The 18327-nt window shown below is 56.9% G+C and overlaps 1 protein-coding gene across 9 annotated transcripts in view; it reads left to right on the forward strand.

Annotated features, from left to right (window-relative positions):
• DYSF (dysferlin) overlaps positions 1-18327 on the forward strand; it is a 104213-nt gene that overhangs the window by 11304 nt on the left and 74582 nt on the right. For 8 of the 9 annotated variants that reach the window (XM_074821728.1, XM_074821734.1, XM_074821732.1 and 5 more), the window contains 18 exons: positions 32-158; positions 466-569; positions 1473-1541; positions 1623-1666; positions 1803-1885; positions 4346-4461; positions 4774-4887; positions 5664-5841; positions 6470-6594; positions 7451-7557; positions 11411-11603; positions 12123-12278; positions 13283-13414; positions 13851-14017; positions 14319-14433; positions 14566-14671; positions 15317-15459; positions 16552-16725. In XM_074821728.1, the coding sequence (XP_074677829.1) occupies positions 32-158; positions 466-569; positions 1473-1541; positions 1623-1666; positions 1803-1885; positions 4346-4461; positions 4774-4887; positions 5664-5841; positions 6470-6594; positions 7451-7557; positions 11411-11603; positions 12123-12278; positions 13283-13414; positions 13851-14017; positions 14319-14433; positions 14566-14671; positions 15317-15459; positions 16552-16725 (2253 nt within the window). Of the gene's footprint in view, positions 1-31; positions 159-465; positions 570-1472; positions 1542-1622; positions 1667-1802; positions 1886-3597; positions 3640-4345; positions 4462-4773; positions 4888-5663; positions 5842-6469; positions 6595-7450; positions 7558-11410; positions 11604-12122; positions 12279-13282; positions 13415-13850; positions 14018-14318; positions 14434-14565; positions 14672-15316; positions 15460-16551; positions 16726-18327 lie in introns of all 9 variants that reach the window. The other variant, XM_074821730.1, reaches the window with a different exon arrangement.

Below are 18327 nucleotides of genomic sequence, written 5' to 3' on the forward strand. Positions count from 1 at the left end.
TGTGTTCTCCTCTTGTCCTGTTGTCCTGCAGCTGGAGAAGAAGGAGGTCTCTGAAGACAAGGAAGACATCGAGGGCAACCTCCTGCGCCCTACGGGGGTCACCTTGAGAGGGGCTCACTTCTGCCTGAAAATCTTCAAAGCTGAAGACTTACCCCAGAGTAAGTGTTGCCTTTGCTGGGCTGGAGTGCACTGGATCCGGCCCTTGGTGTTGCAGCAGGTTGCAACGTGCCGGAGAAGACTAAGGGCACAGATAAGGAAACTTTATCCATTGCCTTGGTCCGAAGACCTTGTAGATTCTGGTCAGTCGTAATGTACTGGGAGATAAGTGTTTTACTAGTGCAAACTGGTTTTACCCTCCTGCTCCTCCCCACCTGGCTCAATGGAGATGCACAGCCTGTCTGGAGAGCTGGAGCCATCGGACAACGTGTGATTCCGTGAGCTTTCAGCATCTCCTTCTCCTCGCAGTGGATGACGCCGTCATGGACAACGTCAGGCAGATCTTCGGCTTCGAGAGCAACAAGAAGAACCTGGTCGATCCCTTCGTGGAAGTCAGCTTCGCAGGCAAGACGGTGAGTGGCTGAGGCAGGGCAGCACCCCCCTGGACCCTGGGCTGGGACGGCAGCTGCGCACAGGGAAAATTTGGTCCTGGAATGGGGAAAATTTGGTCCTTTGCTTTGCTGGAGTGTTTGCAACAGTCCCATCAGCCCTTGTCACACCTTGTCCTCTTCCCCAGTGTCCTGAAGCTGGGGGCTGAGGGCAGCCCGGCCGATGTCCCCAGGCCTGTCCCCGTGTGCATGGCACGCTTGGAGCCGAGCGATGCCACTGGACACGGCGTGCCGGCCCGCACCGCAGCAATTTCTTCACTGGGCTCTTCGTGGTGCTGTTGCATTAAAAATGGGGATGGAGAGGCTGAGCTCCCAGGGAAGGGAGATAGTGCAGCAGCGGAGGGTTGTGCTGCTCTTCTTGGCGCTGCCTGCAGCCAGCAGCTGGCTGTCCCCACGCCACCGAATGTCCCCCCATGACCAGCCAGGGTGTGGAGGTGGCTCTGGTGGCTTTGCGGAGCCCTATCCCACTCCTGTTGCTGCCGGGTCTCCTTTGCCAAGCGATACACCCACGAGCTGCCGCTTGTCTTTTGATCCGCAGCGACATGAAAGGGCTGAAAGTTTCCTCTGCCCATAAATCTTCCCCTGGGGACAGTGCACGGTGGGGGCAGAGGGTCAGGGCATTATTCTGAGCAACGATAGGGAGAAGAGGGGGGGTTCTGGTGGTCCCGGGAGGGTAAGATCCCCGAGCAGCCCACAGCATCCTCTGCCTCATGCACAGAGGGGTTTACCCACACGATGTGGAGCCCCACAGGGTCACCCATCGAACAGGGTCTGTATTTTGGGGATCTGAGAGCTCCCAGCTCCGTGGACTTGCTGAAGGCAAAGTGCGGCGCTGACTCTTCACCCTGCCCCTTCTCCCACCTCCAGCTCTACTCTAGGATCCTGGAGAAGAACGCCAACCCGCAGTGGAACCAGCGCCTGACGCTGCCGGCGATGGTGAGCGCGGGTCCCCCCGCAGCCCCCCACCCGCCCAACCCCACCACCACTCACCCGTCCTCTCCCTGCCTCTTTTCCCAGTTCCCTTCCATGTGCGAGAAGATGAGGATCCGGGTGACTGACTGGTGAGCAGGGAGGGGGCTCGCTGTGGGGGCTGCCTGTGGGGTAAACTGAGCTGGAGGAGCGGGACGGGGAGGGTGAGACCCCCAGGCAAACCCCTCCCAGGTTCACGGTGTGACAGCATCGCGGGTTGTGTTGCAGGGACCGTCTGACGCACAACGATATCATCGGCACCGCCTACCTCTGCATGTCCAAGATTTCCGCCCCTGGCGGGGAGCTGGAGGGTAAGGGGGGGGCAGCAGGATGGGATTTGGGGTGCATGGCTGTGGAAGAGCACCGCATGCTCATGGCTGGAGGTTGGTGTTGGCTTGGAGAGGGTGTCACGGCCGCCATGGTCCCTGCCCGGTCGCCGGCGCTGGGGGAGACGTGGGATGGGGTGCTGGGGGTTGCTCCGTCCTGTCGTCTGTTTTCTGGTTGGACCTCACCCCTCCTGGTTTGTGGTTTTGAAGATCTTCAGGGCTTCCCAGGGGCATTGGGATGGGGTTGGTGCAGGGTTGGGAGATTTTGCTTCCTCTTTTCCTTGCTGAGCGGAGGTGGCTGCAGTCCCCTGTGCAGTTGGTGACAGGCAGCAGCGTCACCGGTGCCGGCAGATGCCACGACCCACCCGTGTGTGCCCCTCCTTAGGTGGCTGTCACGGGGTGGGGGTTCAGCTCCAGCTTGTGCTGAGGGTGCTGTTTCAACTCCCAGGGGTTTTCCAAAGAGAAGGCTGAGGGGAGACCTCATCACTCTACAGCTCCCTGAAAGGACGTTGTAGAGAGGTTGGTGCTGGTCTCTTCTCACAGGTGATTAGTGACAGAACAAGAGGGAACGGCTTTAAACTGCAACAGGGGAGGGTCAGACTGGACATGAGGAAAAAATGTTTCCCAGCAAGAGTGGTCAGAGAGTGGAATAGGCTGCCCAGGGAGGGGTGGAGTCCCCACCCCTGGGTGTGTTTAAGGGCCGTTGGGATGAGCTGTGGGGGGATGTGGGGTAGGGGAGAACTTTGTAGAGTCGGGCTGAGGGTTGGACTCGATGATCCTGAGGGGCTTTTCCAACCTGAAGGATTCTGGGATTCTGATTCTGTAAAAGAAAGGACCACTGCGGCGGTGCTGGCAGGGATGAGCTGGGTGACACTGCCTGTGTCACCTGTGCCAAGCAGGGACCTGGGACACGACTAGGGGGCTACTGAGAGCCAGAGCAGGGCCAGGAGCAGTGCCTGCCCTAACCTGCATGAGCATTTCCTGCTGCTAATGAGCTTCGGTGGCATCTGCAGCCCCATCGGGGCTCCCCTCGCTCTGCTCCCTTTGCTTTGTGCATCTTACAGACTCTCGGGTACCCTTCAACCCCCTGCCCCATCACGAGCATCTCCGTGCCTTACGGACGCAGGACAGGGCTAGCAGCAGCCCTCTGGACATCAGCCTGGTGCAAAGCTGTAGCCACACGTCCTGCTGCCCGTGTCCCCCGCCCAGTGCTGCCCGGCTGTGCATGCAGGCATGGAGTTGGGGTGCAGCACTGTTCTTCACCAAGGTGCTTGTGTCCAGCCCCCATCTTCCCCAGTTAAAGTGCAGCTCCTGGGCTGGTCTGGGGAGAGAGAGAGAGGCTGGGGAGGGAGGAGGAGGAGGCTGCCAGGGGTCTGCCCTGGGCACACCCCACCCCACCGCTCAGACCTGCTGGATCTCGAGGAGGTGCCGGGCAACTGCAGCTCCATCCAGCTTTTGCAGCCCACGGAGCATCCTCCAGGGATTCTCAAATCCTTCTGTTTCACACCAATCCCACAGCCTCTGGAAGGGTGATCGGGCTACATAACTACCTCCCCCTTTCTCTCTCTGTCTCTCCAGTGTCTGTTGGCACCAAAAGCCCATGAGAGCATCCACCCTTGTTTCCCATAACCCTCCATCCTTCCTCCACTCTCCCCTGCCAGCCTTTCCTAACCTCTCTCCATTTCTTTGTGCCTCAGATGAGTTTCCTGCTCTCGCGAAGCCTCTGAAAGCCGCAGACCGTACGTCCCCTTAGCCTCTCAGTTTGCAGTCGCCGCTTGGTAACTGTTTTGTGCTGGTTCAGCTCCAGTCAGGGCCAGAGCCTGGGCTGCGTCATGCCTGGGCACCTTGGTGGGAAGAGGGGACGTCTCCAGCACGGCCTCTCCCTGCCCTGAGGGAACGGGGAAAGGGCTCCGCTGCCCTTCCCCACAGCGGGTTTGGGGTGTCTGTGTTGGGCAGCGGTGGCTTTGTGGTCTGGTGGGTGCTGAGCCCGCTGTGCACAGCGAGCAGCTGGCTCGGGAGCTCAGAGCAGGACCCTGCGAATGATTTCTGCCCCTTCACCACTCCTTCTGCTCAAGGTTTCATAAAAATGAGTCATCCTCTTCCGAGCACTCTCTTCCTGCTTGAAGGGGAGCATGGGGCCAGCTCCTTGGCTGGTGTAAATCCGGTACACTGGTTCACACCAGCAAAGCGATGCTCTCCTTCTCTGGGGACCCTTCCTGGGACTGGGAAGCTCTGTGCCCCCCGCTCAGCCCCACACCCCCCTTGTCTTTCTCCGGCAAAAAGGTAAGCTGTCGTAGGACTCAAAGAGGGTGAAAAACTGCAGCATTTTGGTGGCCTCCAGCCGCATGCGTGTGGACTCCATGGTCCTGCAGTGAAGCCCCATGGGACATGTCCCCAAGGTGCCTTCGGGACTCTCTAACGGCTCTTTTCCCCTGCGGTCCCCAGCGGACGATGGGCTCGGGTTCCTGCCGACCTTCGGTCCCTGCTATATCAACCTCTACGGCAGCCCCCGGGAGTTCACCGGCTTCCCTGACCCTTACGAGACGCTCAATTTGGGAAAGGTGATGTCAGCTTCTTTCCAGCACAACCTAAACTAAACTACCACCCCTCCTTGGCAAAAAAAAGCTGCTATTAACCCAAACTGGCTTTGTTATTAGGAGCCTGCGCTGTGTTTTCTCCCCCTGGCTATTCCCGCTGGCTAAACACCTCCTGATACTGCTCTGCTGCCCAAACGCTCTCTACCTTCGAAGTGCTTGCAGAAATACTTTGCCCGATCTCGCTCCTCCGCGACGAAGCCCACTGAAAGCAAGGCAGAGCTCGCCTGCGGGGAGGGGGCACCAAGGTCCTGACGCCTGTCCCTGGTCTCCCCCAAGGGCGAGGGTGTCGCGTATCGCGGCAGGATGCTGGTGGAGCTGGAGACCAAACTGGTGGAGCACGTGGAGCAGAAGGTGGAGGACATTTCCGCGGATGACATCCTGCGGGTGGAGGTAACGCGGTCTCTGTGGGGCACCTGACCCTGCAGGCTGTGGGGTCAGCCCTCTGGTGGCATGGCATGTGGGGCACTGGGAAAGGGACAGGAGTGTTGGTCCTGGGTGGGTGATGTCCCATGAGTGGCGGGGTGGTCGGTGAGCTCCTGGAGGGTGTCTCCTGCAGCGTTTCCACCCCAAGGTGTCCAATTTGCTCTGTCTGAGCTGCTGTACGGTAGCGAGCAGGCCACAGTGAACAAGATGTGCCAGGGCAGGGTCAGACTGGCTCTTAGGAAGGATTTCTTTGCAGAAGGGGTTGTTGGGCATTGGAATGGGCTGCCCAGGGCAGGGGGGGAGTCCCCATCCCTGGAGGGGTTGAAGAGTCGGGTTGACCCAGCGCTGAGGGATCTGGTGGAGTTGGGAATGGTCAGGGTGAGGTTCATGGTTGGGCTGGAGGAGCTTCAAGGGCTTTTCCAACCTCCATGATTCTGGGATTCTGTGGAGAGGCAGGAGATTTGCTTCAACTCAGGCACTGTCACAGATATTCTCCTTTTGCTCATTTCTTCAGGTTTAAACTGCGTTTTTTATGGAAAGTTCTAGCCTTCTCCTTCATCAGGTTTCTTCTAAATATCTCACCCCAAATTCCCTCGCTACAATTTATGCTTTTCTTCCCTGCAATAAACTTTTCCATCTTGGAGGCCTCGCTGAGCTGGCGTGTGCCGCGGTACCAGAGGGTCTGTGTGTAGGAGAGTGGTGCTGGTGTCTCCTCTACGGACACAGTCCCGTGCCTGTTGCAGAAGTACCTGCGCCGTCGGAAGTATTCCCTCTTCGCTGCCTTCTACTCAGCCACCATGCTCCAAGATGTGGATGACGCCATCCAGTTTGAGGTCAGCATCGGCAACTACGGCAACAAATTTGACAACACGTGCCTGCCCTTGGCCTCCACCACACAGTACAGCCGGGCCGTGTTTGATGGTGAGCATCACGGGGGTGACTGAGCACTGGGCCGGGCTGCCCGGGGAGGGTGTGGAGATATTCAAAACCCAACTGGATGTGGTCCTGGACAACCTGCTCCAGGTGATCCTGCTTGGAGCAGATGACCTCCAGAAGTCCTTGGTACCTCAATCATGCTGTGAAGGAGTAATATGTGGCTGGGGGAAGCCAGGACTAATTCTCTCAGCTCTGTGCTGGCTTGAAGTGGTTTTTGGGCAGCACGTCGGTGCTAATGGTGCCCATTTCTCTTCAAGGGAGAGACGGTGCTTTGGGGTGGCCTTTCCCTGGCTCCTGTGGGGCTCTCGCTCTGGTGTGAGATGTCCTCACCCCACTCGGGTGGTTCTGCTGGTTTCTGGCCTCAGTGCTCTGCAGGACTGCTGCGGCTATGGAGGTTGACGCACATCCCTTAGGACCTTGGTGTGCATTGCTCTGTTGCACGTGGGTTTGGGGAGCATAATTCCCATCCTCTTGCTCCAAAAGAGACCCAGAGATGAGCTTCTGCCCAAGGCAAAATGCTGCACTGTCCCCCTTCATCTCTGCTCTGGCCCTGAGGAGTGGGGTCCCCCGTCACCCCAATATCACGAGCTCACCAGCGTGCTGTGCCCTCCAGGTTGCCAGTATTACTACCTGCCCTGGGGCAATGTGAAGCCCGTGGTGGTGTTGTCATCCTACTGGGAGGATATCAGCTACCGGACGGATGCTCAGAATCTGCTCCACTCTGCGGCTGACAGGCTGGTGAGTGCCGTGGTGGCAAGGAGCATCATCCACCTCCTTTCTGCATCCTGCCTGGGGGGACAGGGAGGGGACAACTACCTGAAAGGAGGGTGCAGAGAGGGGGGATGAGTCTCTTGAGCCAAGGAACCAGCGGCAGGCCAAGAGGGAATGGCCTCAAGCTGCGCCAGGGCAGGGTCAGACTGGCTCTTAGGAAGGATTTCTTTGCAGAAGGGGTTGTTGGGCGTTGGAATGGGCTGCCCAGGGCAGGGGGGGAGTCCCCATCCCTGGAGGGGTTGAAGAGTCGGGTTGAGCCAGCGCTGAGGGATCTGGTGGAGTTGGGAACGGTCAGGGTGAGGTTCATGGTTGGGCTGGAGGAGCTTCAAGGGCTTTTCCAACCTCAATGATTCTGGGATTCTGGGATTCTGTGACAGGGGCCATCTCCAGGCTGGGTCAGGTTTGGGGTTTGGTGACTCTTGTGCTGTGGAGGGGAAATCTGTCAGCGTCCTGGGTGCCCCGCTCAGCCTGTGGGGTGGTGGAGGGAAAGGGACCACCCTCATCCTTGCTGGGGTGACAGGGGTGTGTGAACACAGTGCTTTGCCGTGCCCCCCACCTGCCTACTGGTGCAGGCGCAGGAGGCGAGGACCTTCCTTCAGCTCCTGAGCTATTTATGGAATTTCTTGCTGTATTTCATTGTTGTTTCCCCTGGAGCTCCAAGAGGAGCAAAACCAGAGGTGCAGAACGCTGGTGGGACCCAGGCCGGTATTTCTGATCATGGGGAGCAGCCCCAGGAGCTCGCTAGGAGGCTCCTGTATGTGGGGTGGAGTGGGGAGCCCCGGGGGCCCTGCTGTGCAGCTCCTCTTCCCCATTTATCATACAGGAAGAAAACCTGGAGAAGATCCACCTTGCTCTCAAGGCCAACCACTTGCCGAGTGAGCTGGATGCCCTGGGTGCCCAGCTGATGGATGACATCATCGCCGACTGCAGGTATTTTCTGCTGGTTTTGACTGTGAGCCTTTTCATGCTGTTTATTGCGAGAGCACTTATTTATCTTGGAAGGGACCACTTCTTTTTTTTTTTAATTATTTTTATTTTCTCTGAAAAATGCCGGTCCTTTGCTAATGTTTGCTTCAAACGTTGCTGAGCCAAGGCACGGAGTTGAAAAGGTGACATTTAAGGCAAGTCATAAATTTCCAGCCTTTATGCGAGGGCAGCAGCGTGGCTCACCTGAATGAGCATCATTGTGTCAGGGCAGGAGCTGGAGCCAGCCCAGCCGGAGGGACGGTGGGACTTGTGGATTGAGGAGCCACCGATGGGGCTTCCCCGTTGAGTCTGCATAGGAGGCACCCATGCGGAGCCCCCAAAGGGGTGGTTTGGCTGTGCAATGGGTGTTGTGTGTTTGATGGCTGGACTGGGGGATGGGGATGTCGCGGGGCTGGATAGCACAGCCAACCCACCATCCCCGTGGGCAGCACCACCAGTACCTGCTGCTGCTTTGCCTTTCTAAACACTTGAACATTGGTTCAAGGGGGGCTGGCATGGTGCCACGAGCTTTCCCTCCATGAAGCCTCTTTTTTCGGGCTGGATTGCGCTTTGTGGGGGCGAAGAGCCATTCCAGGGAGCATCGCTGTGGTATGACCACAGTGTTTTATCCCACAGCTCAGCCCTCAGGAAGGTGTTTCAGGGAACTGACCTCACCAGGGTCTTTGGGCCGTGGTTCCCCTTCAAGTATGTCTGTGAAGATGATCTCCAACCCCCATCCCATGCCCATGCCCATGCCTGGCCACACGTCCTGCAGCAGCCCCATGCCATCATTTGGGGAAGGGCAGTAGCAGGATCTCTGATGTATTTTTAGCCCTGGCAAGCCCTTGCCAAGGGGAATTAAGAGACCTGCCTTGTCTCTTGGAGCTTTCTTGCCTCGGGAGGTAGGTGGAGAACAGCTGAGCTGTGGAGAGAGCCCTGCACTGGGCTGGGACACCACAATGGTGGCAACTGGTGGCTGTGGCGGGTGGACCTCCGTGGCCACTGAGCTCATGTGGTGGCTCTTGGTGCTTTACCTCAGCAAGAAGGGAGAATTTGGCCTTCTTGATTGTCCCTGAGGCCACCAAACCTGCTGGGACAGGTTGTCCCCCACCTCTTCCACCATAGCCACCAGCCTGCAGGACCATGCGCACTGTCCACCTGGGCTTGTGCCAGTCACCTAAGCTTGGGGAGATGGTGCTGAGCTTGCTGCCAAGCCCTAGGTCCCTTTCGGTCCCCGCTGCTCTTTGAAAGGCCCAAGGAGAGGTTGTGGAGGTGATGGGGTGCAGTGGGCATGGGCCTGCAGCCTCTCTGGAGTCTCCTGTGACACCTGTGTGGCACCAGACACCTCTTCCCTTTGGGCAAGGAGACCTTGAACAAGCTGACCCTGCTCTGCAGCCCTCCTGGAGGACATGCTTGAGAAAACACACACATACTTACAACCTCCCTATTTATTTGCTTTTGAGCCTCACAAAGGAGATGTGTTTCACTGCCCTCCCCCTCCGTGCACGCTGGCTCTGCTGGAAAGGTCAGAGCCATCCATCAGGCTGTTGATACCCCCCTGCTCCTGGGCACGTAGGATGGGACCTGAGGGATGAACCATGGCTTTGGGTTTTCCAGGGATGCTGTGCCCTCCAAAACAAATTCAATTAACCAGGAGAGGAGGGGAAAAATGTGGCCGCAGGATGTGCCAAGCCCGTGGTTCCCGCTGGCTCCTGGCCCTGCTCTGTGCTCGGCTCCCGCGGGATGCGGCTCCTCCGTCTTTGCGAGGGGTTGGTGCAGGGACTGGGGCTGACTGGCAAGGGTGGTACCCAGGGTGGGGGCAGCTGCAACAACTCCGATGGCTTTTTGGGGGGTTTTTCACCCCTCCGTGTGCTCTGCCCTGGGGGGATGAGCTGAGCTGTGCAACTGGACCTGCTTGTGGCTCCCCAAGCCTGGTCTCTCCACCCAGCCAGGGCAGAGCTCCTTTCCATCCGGATTTTAGAGGGATGGGACAACACCCTGCTGCTCTCCAGTGCTTTCCCATCCTCCTCCGGGTCTGGAAACCCACCTCCTGTTCCCAGTAGGAAAACAGTGACGTGCTGCCGGCATCGCCTTGCCCACATCTTTTCCAGACCTTTGCATGAAGAGATGGAAGACGACAGCTCTCTGGAAAAGAAAAGAATTGGAAGTAGCATACAAATGGGCAAAATTAGGGAAAGATGAGTCGTAGCAGAACCAAGTCCCCAAAATGTTGAATTGCAGCCGGATCACAGAATCCCAGAATCCTTCAGGTTGGAAAAGCCCCTCGGGATCATCGAGTCCAACCCTCAGCCCGACTCTACAAAGTTCTCCCCTACCCCACATCCCCCCACAGCTCATCCAAACGGCCCTTAAACACACCCAGGGGTGGGGACTCCACCCCCTCCCTGGGCAGCCTATTCCACTCTCTGACCACTCTTGCTGGGAAACATTTTTTCCTCATGTCCATTTTCCTAATGTCCAGGCGGCTCCCGCAGCTCCTTCGTGCCGGTGAGCCACAGAGCTGACCTGAAGGGTGGGGTTTGTCCTTCTGCTCCTGGGCCTGTCCCCCGTGGCACGAGGATTGCTCTGTGCTGGAGCTGGGAAGAGCTGCCCATGAGTCAACCCCTCCACCATTCCCTGTCGGGGCTGGGAGCGTGGTGAAATATGCAGGGGGGGGCCAGAGAGTCCCTCTGCAGAAGAGACTCCATGTTTTTGATTGTCCTTGTGCTCTTCCTCATACTTTGTCCAATTCTGTCGCATCTTTCCCCAGCTGGAAGCACAATGTTCACACGAGGATGCACCACACGTTTATGTGCTGGCATGCTGATGTTCTCAGTTTTTTTCTTCTGCTTTTTTTTTGCTTTTGCTTTTTCTTAATAATCCATACCTGGAGCGGTAACAGCCAGCACAGGACCCATCACCGCGGATGAACTCAACGCTCCCACCTTTTGCCACCTGCCTCATAAGCACTCTTTGGTCATCTCAACCATTCTCTTGGCCCAGGGTGGCAGAGCCCTTGGGGATGGATGGTGCTGTGGGCTCTCGGGTCCAGGTTGTCCACCTCTCTGCTCGTCTCTTCTTCTTTGTGGTTTTTGCTAGTTTGTCAGATGCGATAGTGTGACTTTGACCTCAGGTTCCCCCAGATCCTCCCAGATCTCTTTGAGGTTGTCATCACGTTGATCCTTTCAGTCCTCTAATCATATTAATCTTAAGCAATATTAAGCACAACCCAACCCAACCATCCAGACCTTTCCTACCTGAAACTGTGTGTGTCTGTCCGTGGCACATCTCAATGAGCACGAGAGTTGTTGTCCTGCTTATTTGTCATGCAATGAAAATGGGGTTTATGGAGCCCAGTCCCAGCCCGAAGGGGGAATGCTGTGACTGGTGGGGGGCTGCTGGTTGGGAACCGGGAGCAAGAAGAGCATTTATAACAGCAGGACTGTAAATCACTGCATTTTACAGGAAAACCTCTAAACAGCTCAGCGCAGCGATGATCCTCCCGGACTCCTGAAGCATTTATCCAGCAGCTTGAATCAATTTGTATTAAAATGTGTGTGTGTGTGTGTGTGTGCGTGGTGTGTATGTCTCAGCCAGGGCCTCATCCTGGCTGCTGTGGGTGATATGTTGGGGCTGCAAGTGAAGTTTGAAGCTCCTTTGCTCTTGGCATTGCCGTGTTCCCCAAATGTATCTTTGGTGGCTTGTTAATTCTTTGGAAACTTGCTGAAAAGGAGGAAAAAAAAAATTTAAAAAGACAGCAAAACCCCATGAGACAGTGAGTGAGCTGCTAACACTGCATCTCTGCCCGTCCCCACAGCCTGAGCCTGCCTGACGTCCTGGGGAAGCCGGCCAGCACCCACCTGGACCAGAACATGTACCGCTTTCGCAGCACCAACCTGGAGCAGATAGTGAAGGCAGCCCTGAAGCTCAAGCATGAGGACTCGAGCCTGTCGGCAGCCCTGGAGCAGGCAGAGGACTGGCTCTCGAGGCTGAAGGCCATGGCAGAGGAGGTAATGCTGCAGGAGCTGCTTTTGACCTTGAGGGGTCTTTTTCTTCCCAAGCCCTCCATCACGGTGCAACGGCTGTGAGCGATCACCCGGTGACGTGGGGGGAAGCAACGAGACAACACTGCTCTCACAGGCAGAGTCCTGTCCCCCCGTGCAAGTGTTGCACCCATGTCCCCACCGCAGTGATGGGAACCGAGTTAGGAAGGGGCCATATTTGGCACTGAGCTGTTGAGGTTCATGGCAGAGCTTTACCACACGGCCAGTGAACCCCCAACCAAAACTGGCCTGGCCTGGCTGAGGAGGGCAGGGATGGGAGAAATGAGGGGCTGCTCTGCCCTGGCGAGACCCAACTGGGATCTGGAGCTGCTGAGATGGGGTTTGGGTCAACTGGTCTCACTCCATGGGCTTGGGTTGGCAGTTGGACTCGGGATACGGCTGCTCTCCAGCCTCCCGCATCCCTCTGCAGCTGCTGTGCTTGTTTGGAGCCCCCTGGTTGGACACTATGGCTTTTGTGTTTTCCAGCCCCAAAACAGCCTGCCTGATATAGTGATCTGGATGCTGCAGGGAGACAAGCGCGTAGCATACGCCCGTGTGCCGGCCCATGAGGTCCTTTTCTCCAGGAACATCTCCAGCTGCTGTGGCAAGAACTGCGGGAAGCTGCAGACCATCTTCCTGAAGGTACCTTGGCTTCAGATGTACGTGCATGCGTGGTGCTAATTTTTAAAACATTTTTCTCTAAAAATAAAGAGAGAGAAATCAAGCAGGGGAACCTGAAATCCCAACACAACATTAACCCAAGAGGGCCCAGGGCTCCGAGGACCCCCAGCCCCAATTTCGACCCTGTTGAAGCTTGTTCCTGCCCAGTGAGAGCCTGGTTGTGCGTCTGGTGGAGTTCAGCTCCTCTTACGTGGGTCTGCAGCAGATCCCCATGAATATCTTCATATTTTCTGCAAGTTCCTGGGCAGTGAAGATGGGTGCACTTTGGCCCAGACAGTGCTTTTTTAAAAAATATGTTTTATTTTTTAATTCTTTAACGTTATTTTATGTTTTTCAAAATTCCTGACGCTCTGCCACCCCAGGAAATTCAAGCTGCGGCCTCTCTGCCAGGCACTTACCAAGCTTCTCACATCTCAAATGATATTTCTTTGGCCTTTTGCTGCGTGCCAGCTTGGGAGCAGACAATCAGTGCTGAACAAGCTTTGAAAAAATAAAGCGAAATAAAATAAACTGAATAAACCCCAAAACCCCAAGCCCAGCTGGCAGCAAAAGACGAACTAAAATATATTGTTTTTTTCTGTACTTTAGCTCTGGATGGAAAACTAGCATCACTTGAAGGGGAAAAAAAGTAACTGAGGGAGAGAAAAAAGGGCAATGAGACATCTCCCTGTTTATTCTTTCTATTTTTGCTGAATTATGTTGGCTGGGTTCGGTGTCCTGCCCTGAAGGGTTTCTCACCAAGGCGCAGAAGCCCTGACCACCGGGGCTTTGAAGCTCCTCAAGGTCATCCCCAAAGTGCTCTACACACTGTTGATGTTGTCCCAATTCCCAGGGACGCTCCATGTCCCACTTACCCCCCGGCTGGGGCTATGGCAACGTCGTTCCCACCTCCCCCAGCTTCGTGTCCCGAGCATCCCCCCTTAATATCTTCCTCGGGGTTATTAATGGGGCTCTGCACTTGGCAGTACCCCCAGGAGGAGGCGATGGGGCCGAGGATCCCAGCTCAGATCCGGGTCCAGCTCTGGTTCGGGCTGTCAGTCGATGAGAAGGAGTTTAACCAGTATGCCGAGGGGAAGCTCTCCGTCTTCGCCGAAACCGTGAGCATCTCTCAGGGACCACCAGAAAGGGTTTTTTTTTCCCTTTCCGGGGTGGGTAGCAACTCCACCATGGAGGGGAGAGGGTGGGCTGGACCATGGGTGAGAGCACTGCCGGGTGAGGGCCGCATCAGCCCCTACAAACTGTGAGAAGAAAGAGCTGTTTCCACCAACATCCAGCCCAAAAGGCCGGGGAGAAGGTTGGTAATGAGCCGTAAAGCCACGTCGCAGCTTCACATCTCCTTCCACCTGCAGGGGGAGGAAATCATGGGGTGCCCATGGGGCCGGGGGCTGGTGGGGGGGTTAGGCTCTTCCCAGGAGGTCTGTGCTCAGGCTGGGGCTCTCCAGGAAAGAAGGGATTATTGACAGGATTTCAAAAGGTTTATTCATGGGATTTTGTGCCTCCAATGCAAAAACCTCTCTGCTTTTGCTCCCCCAGTATGAGAACCAGACCAAGCTGGCGCTGGTGGGGAACTGGGGCACAACTGGCCTGACCTACCCCAAATACTCAGATGTCACCGGCAAGATCAAGCTGCCCAAGGACAGCTTCCGCCCCTCCACGGGCTGGACCTGGGCCGGGGACTGGTTCATCTGCCCGGAGAAAACGTGAGTGATGGTTTTCTGCCAAGAGCAGAGCCTGGGTGGGCTGTCCCAGGCACCCCAAAAACCTGAGCAGATGCTAAGTTGGTGGCAAGGTCACCCAGAAAGCTGGATGGAGGGCTGGGGTGCCACAGGGGTTCCTCGTCTGCTTTCCCCATCCTTGGTAGGCAACAACATTAATGTAAAACACATCATCTCTGCGTTGGGTGATGTCCCTGGGGTGGTTGGTGCTGCACAGGTGCTCACAGACATGATGGCCCCAGCACCCAGGGGAGCCCCTGACGCCATACATCTCCCTATGGTGCAGGTTGCTGCACGACGCGGATGCTGGGCACCTGAGCTTTGTGGAGGAGGTGTTTGAGAACCAGGTCCGTCTGCCTGGAGGCCAGTGGATCCACATGACCGATGCCTACACTGATGTGGTAAGGGCAGAGCGGGCAGCCGGGGGCTAAGCACCACCCCAGGTTGCAGTGGCAGGAAGCCCCCGGCTGCTCAGGAGAGGTTTAGGCATCTGCTGGGCATCGTTTTATTGAAAACACCCCTGCGTCCCACAGAACGGGGAGAAGGTCCTACATAAAGATGAAATTGAGTGTCCTCCAGGCTGGAAGTGGGAAGATGTGGAGTGGGACACAGATCTCAACAGAGCTGTGGATGAGAAAGGTATCAGAAAGCAGTTTTGGGCATCTGTCCTGTTTTCATTCCCTTTGCCCATCGTGGTGTTTCCTTCCACGGTCCCATCCAGCACCGGGGATGATAACATCCCCTTCGTGGCTGTGTGAGCTGCCCCACTGGCTTCAGGAGAAGGGGGTCAGGCCCTGGGGGTACCCTCTTCCCCTTGTTCTGGCTGAGACTGGGGCTGTGGGGTGGGCAGCCACAAAGGCAGCACTTTCCTTGCTGCTGGGGTTAGTCCAGGCTGCTCTTCTGGAGGATCTTACCTGGCTTCTGGTGAAAGAGAAATGGGCCATCAGGCCAGAGAACATCCGAGAGGGTCACAAGGGTTGGGGTTGCCTAAGGAAGGAAGGACAGAGAGGAGCAGACCCCAGGCTGTGACTTTGAGCCAAGGGCTGGTGGGACACCAGGAATCCACCACCTGGGCATCCCCTGAGGGCCACCTCCATTGGGTAGCAGCATGAGTAGGTCATCATCTGCATGGAACAGCAAACTGGGAAAGCGCATTGTATCTGGACAAACCTTTGCGCTTAAAGCTGCTCCAGTCTGGATAGGTGTGAGGAGAGGTCCCTGGTGGGAGGCGAGGTGGGGGGGGCTCTTCTCCTGCCTTCACCCAGGTGTCTCCTTCTCTCCAAGGCTGGGAGTACGGCATCACCATCCCGCCCGACCGCAAGCCCAAGGCCTGGGTGCCAGCTGAGAAGATGTACCACACCAATCGGCGGCGGCGCTGGGTGCGGCTTCGCCGGAGGGACCTGGCGCAGATGGAGGCCATGAGGAAGGTAGGATGGGGGCTGGGGAGAAGTGGGTGGGAGTGGGCTGGGGCTGTGTCCCTGTCTCTCCGTGCAAAGGTGGAGGTGCTTGGCCTTCTGCAGAGACCTGCTGTGCTTTGGAGCCTGGCGGCCCAGGTCTCCGTGTTGAAGCAGGCAGCAGCCTCTTTGGTTTCCACCATGGGGGTCAACATCTCCCAGAGGTGGAGACCACTCTGGGCGTGCTTGGTTGGACTGTGGGGTGGGACAGAGACCTCCACCAGTGCCACGAAGCAGCTCGGGGGACTGGGACTGGCAGCGGTTCCCAGTCTGTCCCCTGTCCCAGTCCCGCTTCCCTCTAGGTGGTGCAATTGGACTGCAAATGCCACCTCAGCGCTGCCGCTCGTCCCTCCCCCCAGCCAGTTCCCCAAGACACTTGCCTCCCTTTCCAGCACTTCTACATAATTGCGGCTGGAAAGCACGGGGAGGCCCTGCCACCCCATCTGCCAAAGGGCTGCAAGTGTCACAGGGAGGTGACAGAGCTCTGGGGAGAAAAAGTCTTCATGAGCTTGTGACTGATGCCCGGGGAGAAGTTCTGGTGGTGGCAGAGCCATGGTGGCCCTGGGAGGGATCAGAGGTGGTGGCAAAGTGGAGGGCAGGCTGGGAAGATGGAGGCATTGGTGCTCCACAGGCCTGGGCAGGATGCAGCCCCCTCCTTGCTCAGCAGGGGCAGCCCCCAGTCCAGCGACCCTTCTCCAAGTGGGGTTTACCCCAGGGACTGGATGAAGGGCTGAATCCCCAGGGTGGGGCTTGGCAGTGTTGGATTGACGCTTGGGCTCGATGATCTTAAGGGTCTTTTCCAACCTGAATGATCCTGTGATGCTCCTCCGTGATTCTAAGGTGGAGAGATACAGGGAGGACACGGGGTGGGACAACTGTAGCAGGCAACAGCTTGAAGAGGCTGGACCCGGGTTTGGGTGGCACAGCCTTGGCCCTGGAGAGCCCCCCACACAAGTGGCTTTGCCATTTGGCTGTGCCAGGGTCCCACCACTGTCACCTGCAGAGGGGCTGTGGGGTGGTGGGACTGAGCCCCACCCTGAGCCCTGGCGTGTCCCTGCCTGGCAGCACAAGCAGGAGGAGCTGGACGGGGAGGGCTGGGAGTACGCCTCGCTCTTCGGCTGGCGCTTCCACCTGAAGTATCGCCGGACCGACACCTTCCGTCGCCGTCGCTGGAGGCGCAGGATGGAGCCCCTGGAGCGCACCGGGGCTGCCGCTGTCTTCGCCTTGGAGGGGGCCCTGGTAGGTACACACCTTTCTCCCCAAAAATTGCTGCCTGGGAGGGGGAGCCTGGTTGGGTCTGCTCCCACCCTTCGTCCCATCCCAGGGAATGGACCTGGAGCAAAGCTCATTATCTGCCGCTCGTTATCAGCCGCCTGCACCCGCCACTGTTTGTTTAGCTAATATTCTGGCTTTCTTAATACACTGGATTTCATAATCCTTTGGCTTTTCCAATAACTAAATAAGAACCAACTACAGCAGCACAAAGCCCCTATTATAGGACTTTTTTTTTTTCCCCCCTCATTTGGCTTTTTTTTCCTCCTGCCCTGCTCTGTCCTTCCCTCCATCCAGCGTTCAAACCCAGAAGCCCCTTTGGGACACAGGCGGCTCCACGGCGTTCGCATGTATCGGCCCTGAGCTCACAGTGGCCCCATCCGGGGGGGTCCTGGCACCCCCAGGGCTGCTGGTGGGACCTTGGCTTCTCTCCCCACTTCACCTTGGGGCCCATTGATGTGATTTTCAGCCAGATGCTTCACTCCTCTGCATCTCCGCAGAGGCAATCAAGGAGGATTTAGCTGGAAAACCCTACAACATGGGGTGTGTGTCCACCCGTGGGGCTGTGCAGGAACCCCCCCGTGCCCTTCCGTGGCTCTGGGGATGAGGGGAGGTTGGTGGGGGGGTGTCTGATGGGGCTGCCTTGGGACTCTGCTCAGCCATGTGGTTTTCCAAGGGACTTGGCCATGCCCTCTCTTCGCCGTTGTTAGCCCACAAATGAAATGGGTTTGTGAGTTTGGCTGCTGATGGACCCATCTGCTGGGGGTGCCAGGGGATGTGGGGGAGGCCTGGGGGAGGAAAATCTGCCCCTCCTGCATGTGGAGCAGAGGCTGAAGCAAAGGGGAAGAGAAGAAAAAAGCCTCATGAAAGTGGCAACGTGCCCGGGAGCTGCTGCTTGCTTCGCTCCTGGTGATGCTGACGTGGTGGCAGGGAGTCCCCAGTTAATTTAATTCTCCCCTGGTGTCACTGGTGTGCTGCTGAACCCCCACCTGCCCCAGGCTGCCAGGGGCTGCCCCTTCCAGGTGTTATCTACTTTGCATATTTATTTTCTGAGCATTTCTTAGCTGTGTCAGTTAGAGTTGGAGTGCCCAGTTCTTAAGAGCCTCCCACATCTCTCATTTATCTTTATGCCAAAGTTACATGTATAACTTTCATTATATTATCATGTAACAAAGCCAGTTTCTTATTTTACTTATTTTCTAACTGAAAACAATCCTAGCAAAACAAGCAGTCATTCTGCCTTGCCTTGCTGTGCCTTGCCTTGTCCTGCCATGCCTTGCTTTTCCTTGCCGTGCCATGCTATGCCATGCCTTGCCATGTCTTGCGTTGCCTTTCCTTGCTGTGCCTTGCCATGCTATGACATGCCATGCCGTGCCTTGCTTTGCTTTGCCATGCCTTGCCTTGCCTTACTGTGCCATGCCATGCCATGCCATGCCGTGCCTTACCTTGCCTTGCCTTGCTGTGCCATGCCATGCTGTGCCTTGCCACGTTTTTCTCTCTCCCCCACCCCCAGCAAAGACTTCCGTAAAGGTCACGGCTGCTCCAGTGCAAATATCCAGTTCCCTTGTG

The sequence above is a fragment of the Strix aluco genome, chromosome 4 (genome assembly GCF_031877795.1).
Source record: "Strix aluco isolate bStrAlu1 chromosome 4, bStrAlu1.hap1, whole genome shotgun sequence".
NCBI classification, from domain to species: domain Eukaryota; kingdom Metazoa; phylum Chordata; class Aves; order Strigiformes; family Strigidae; genus Strix; species Strix aluco.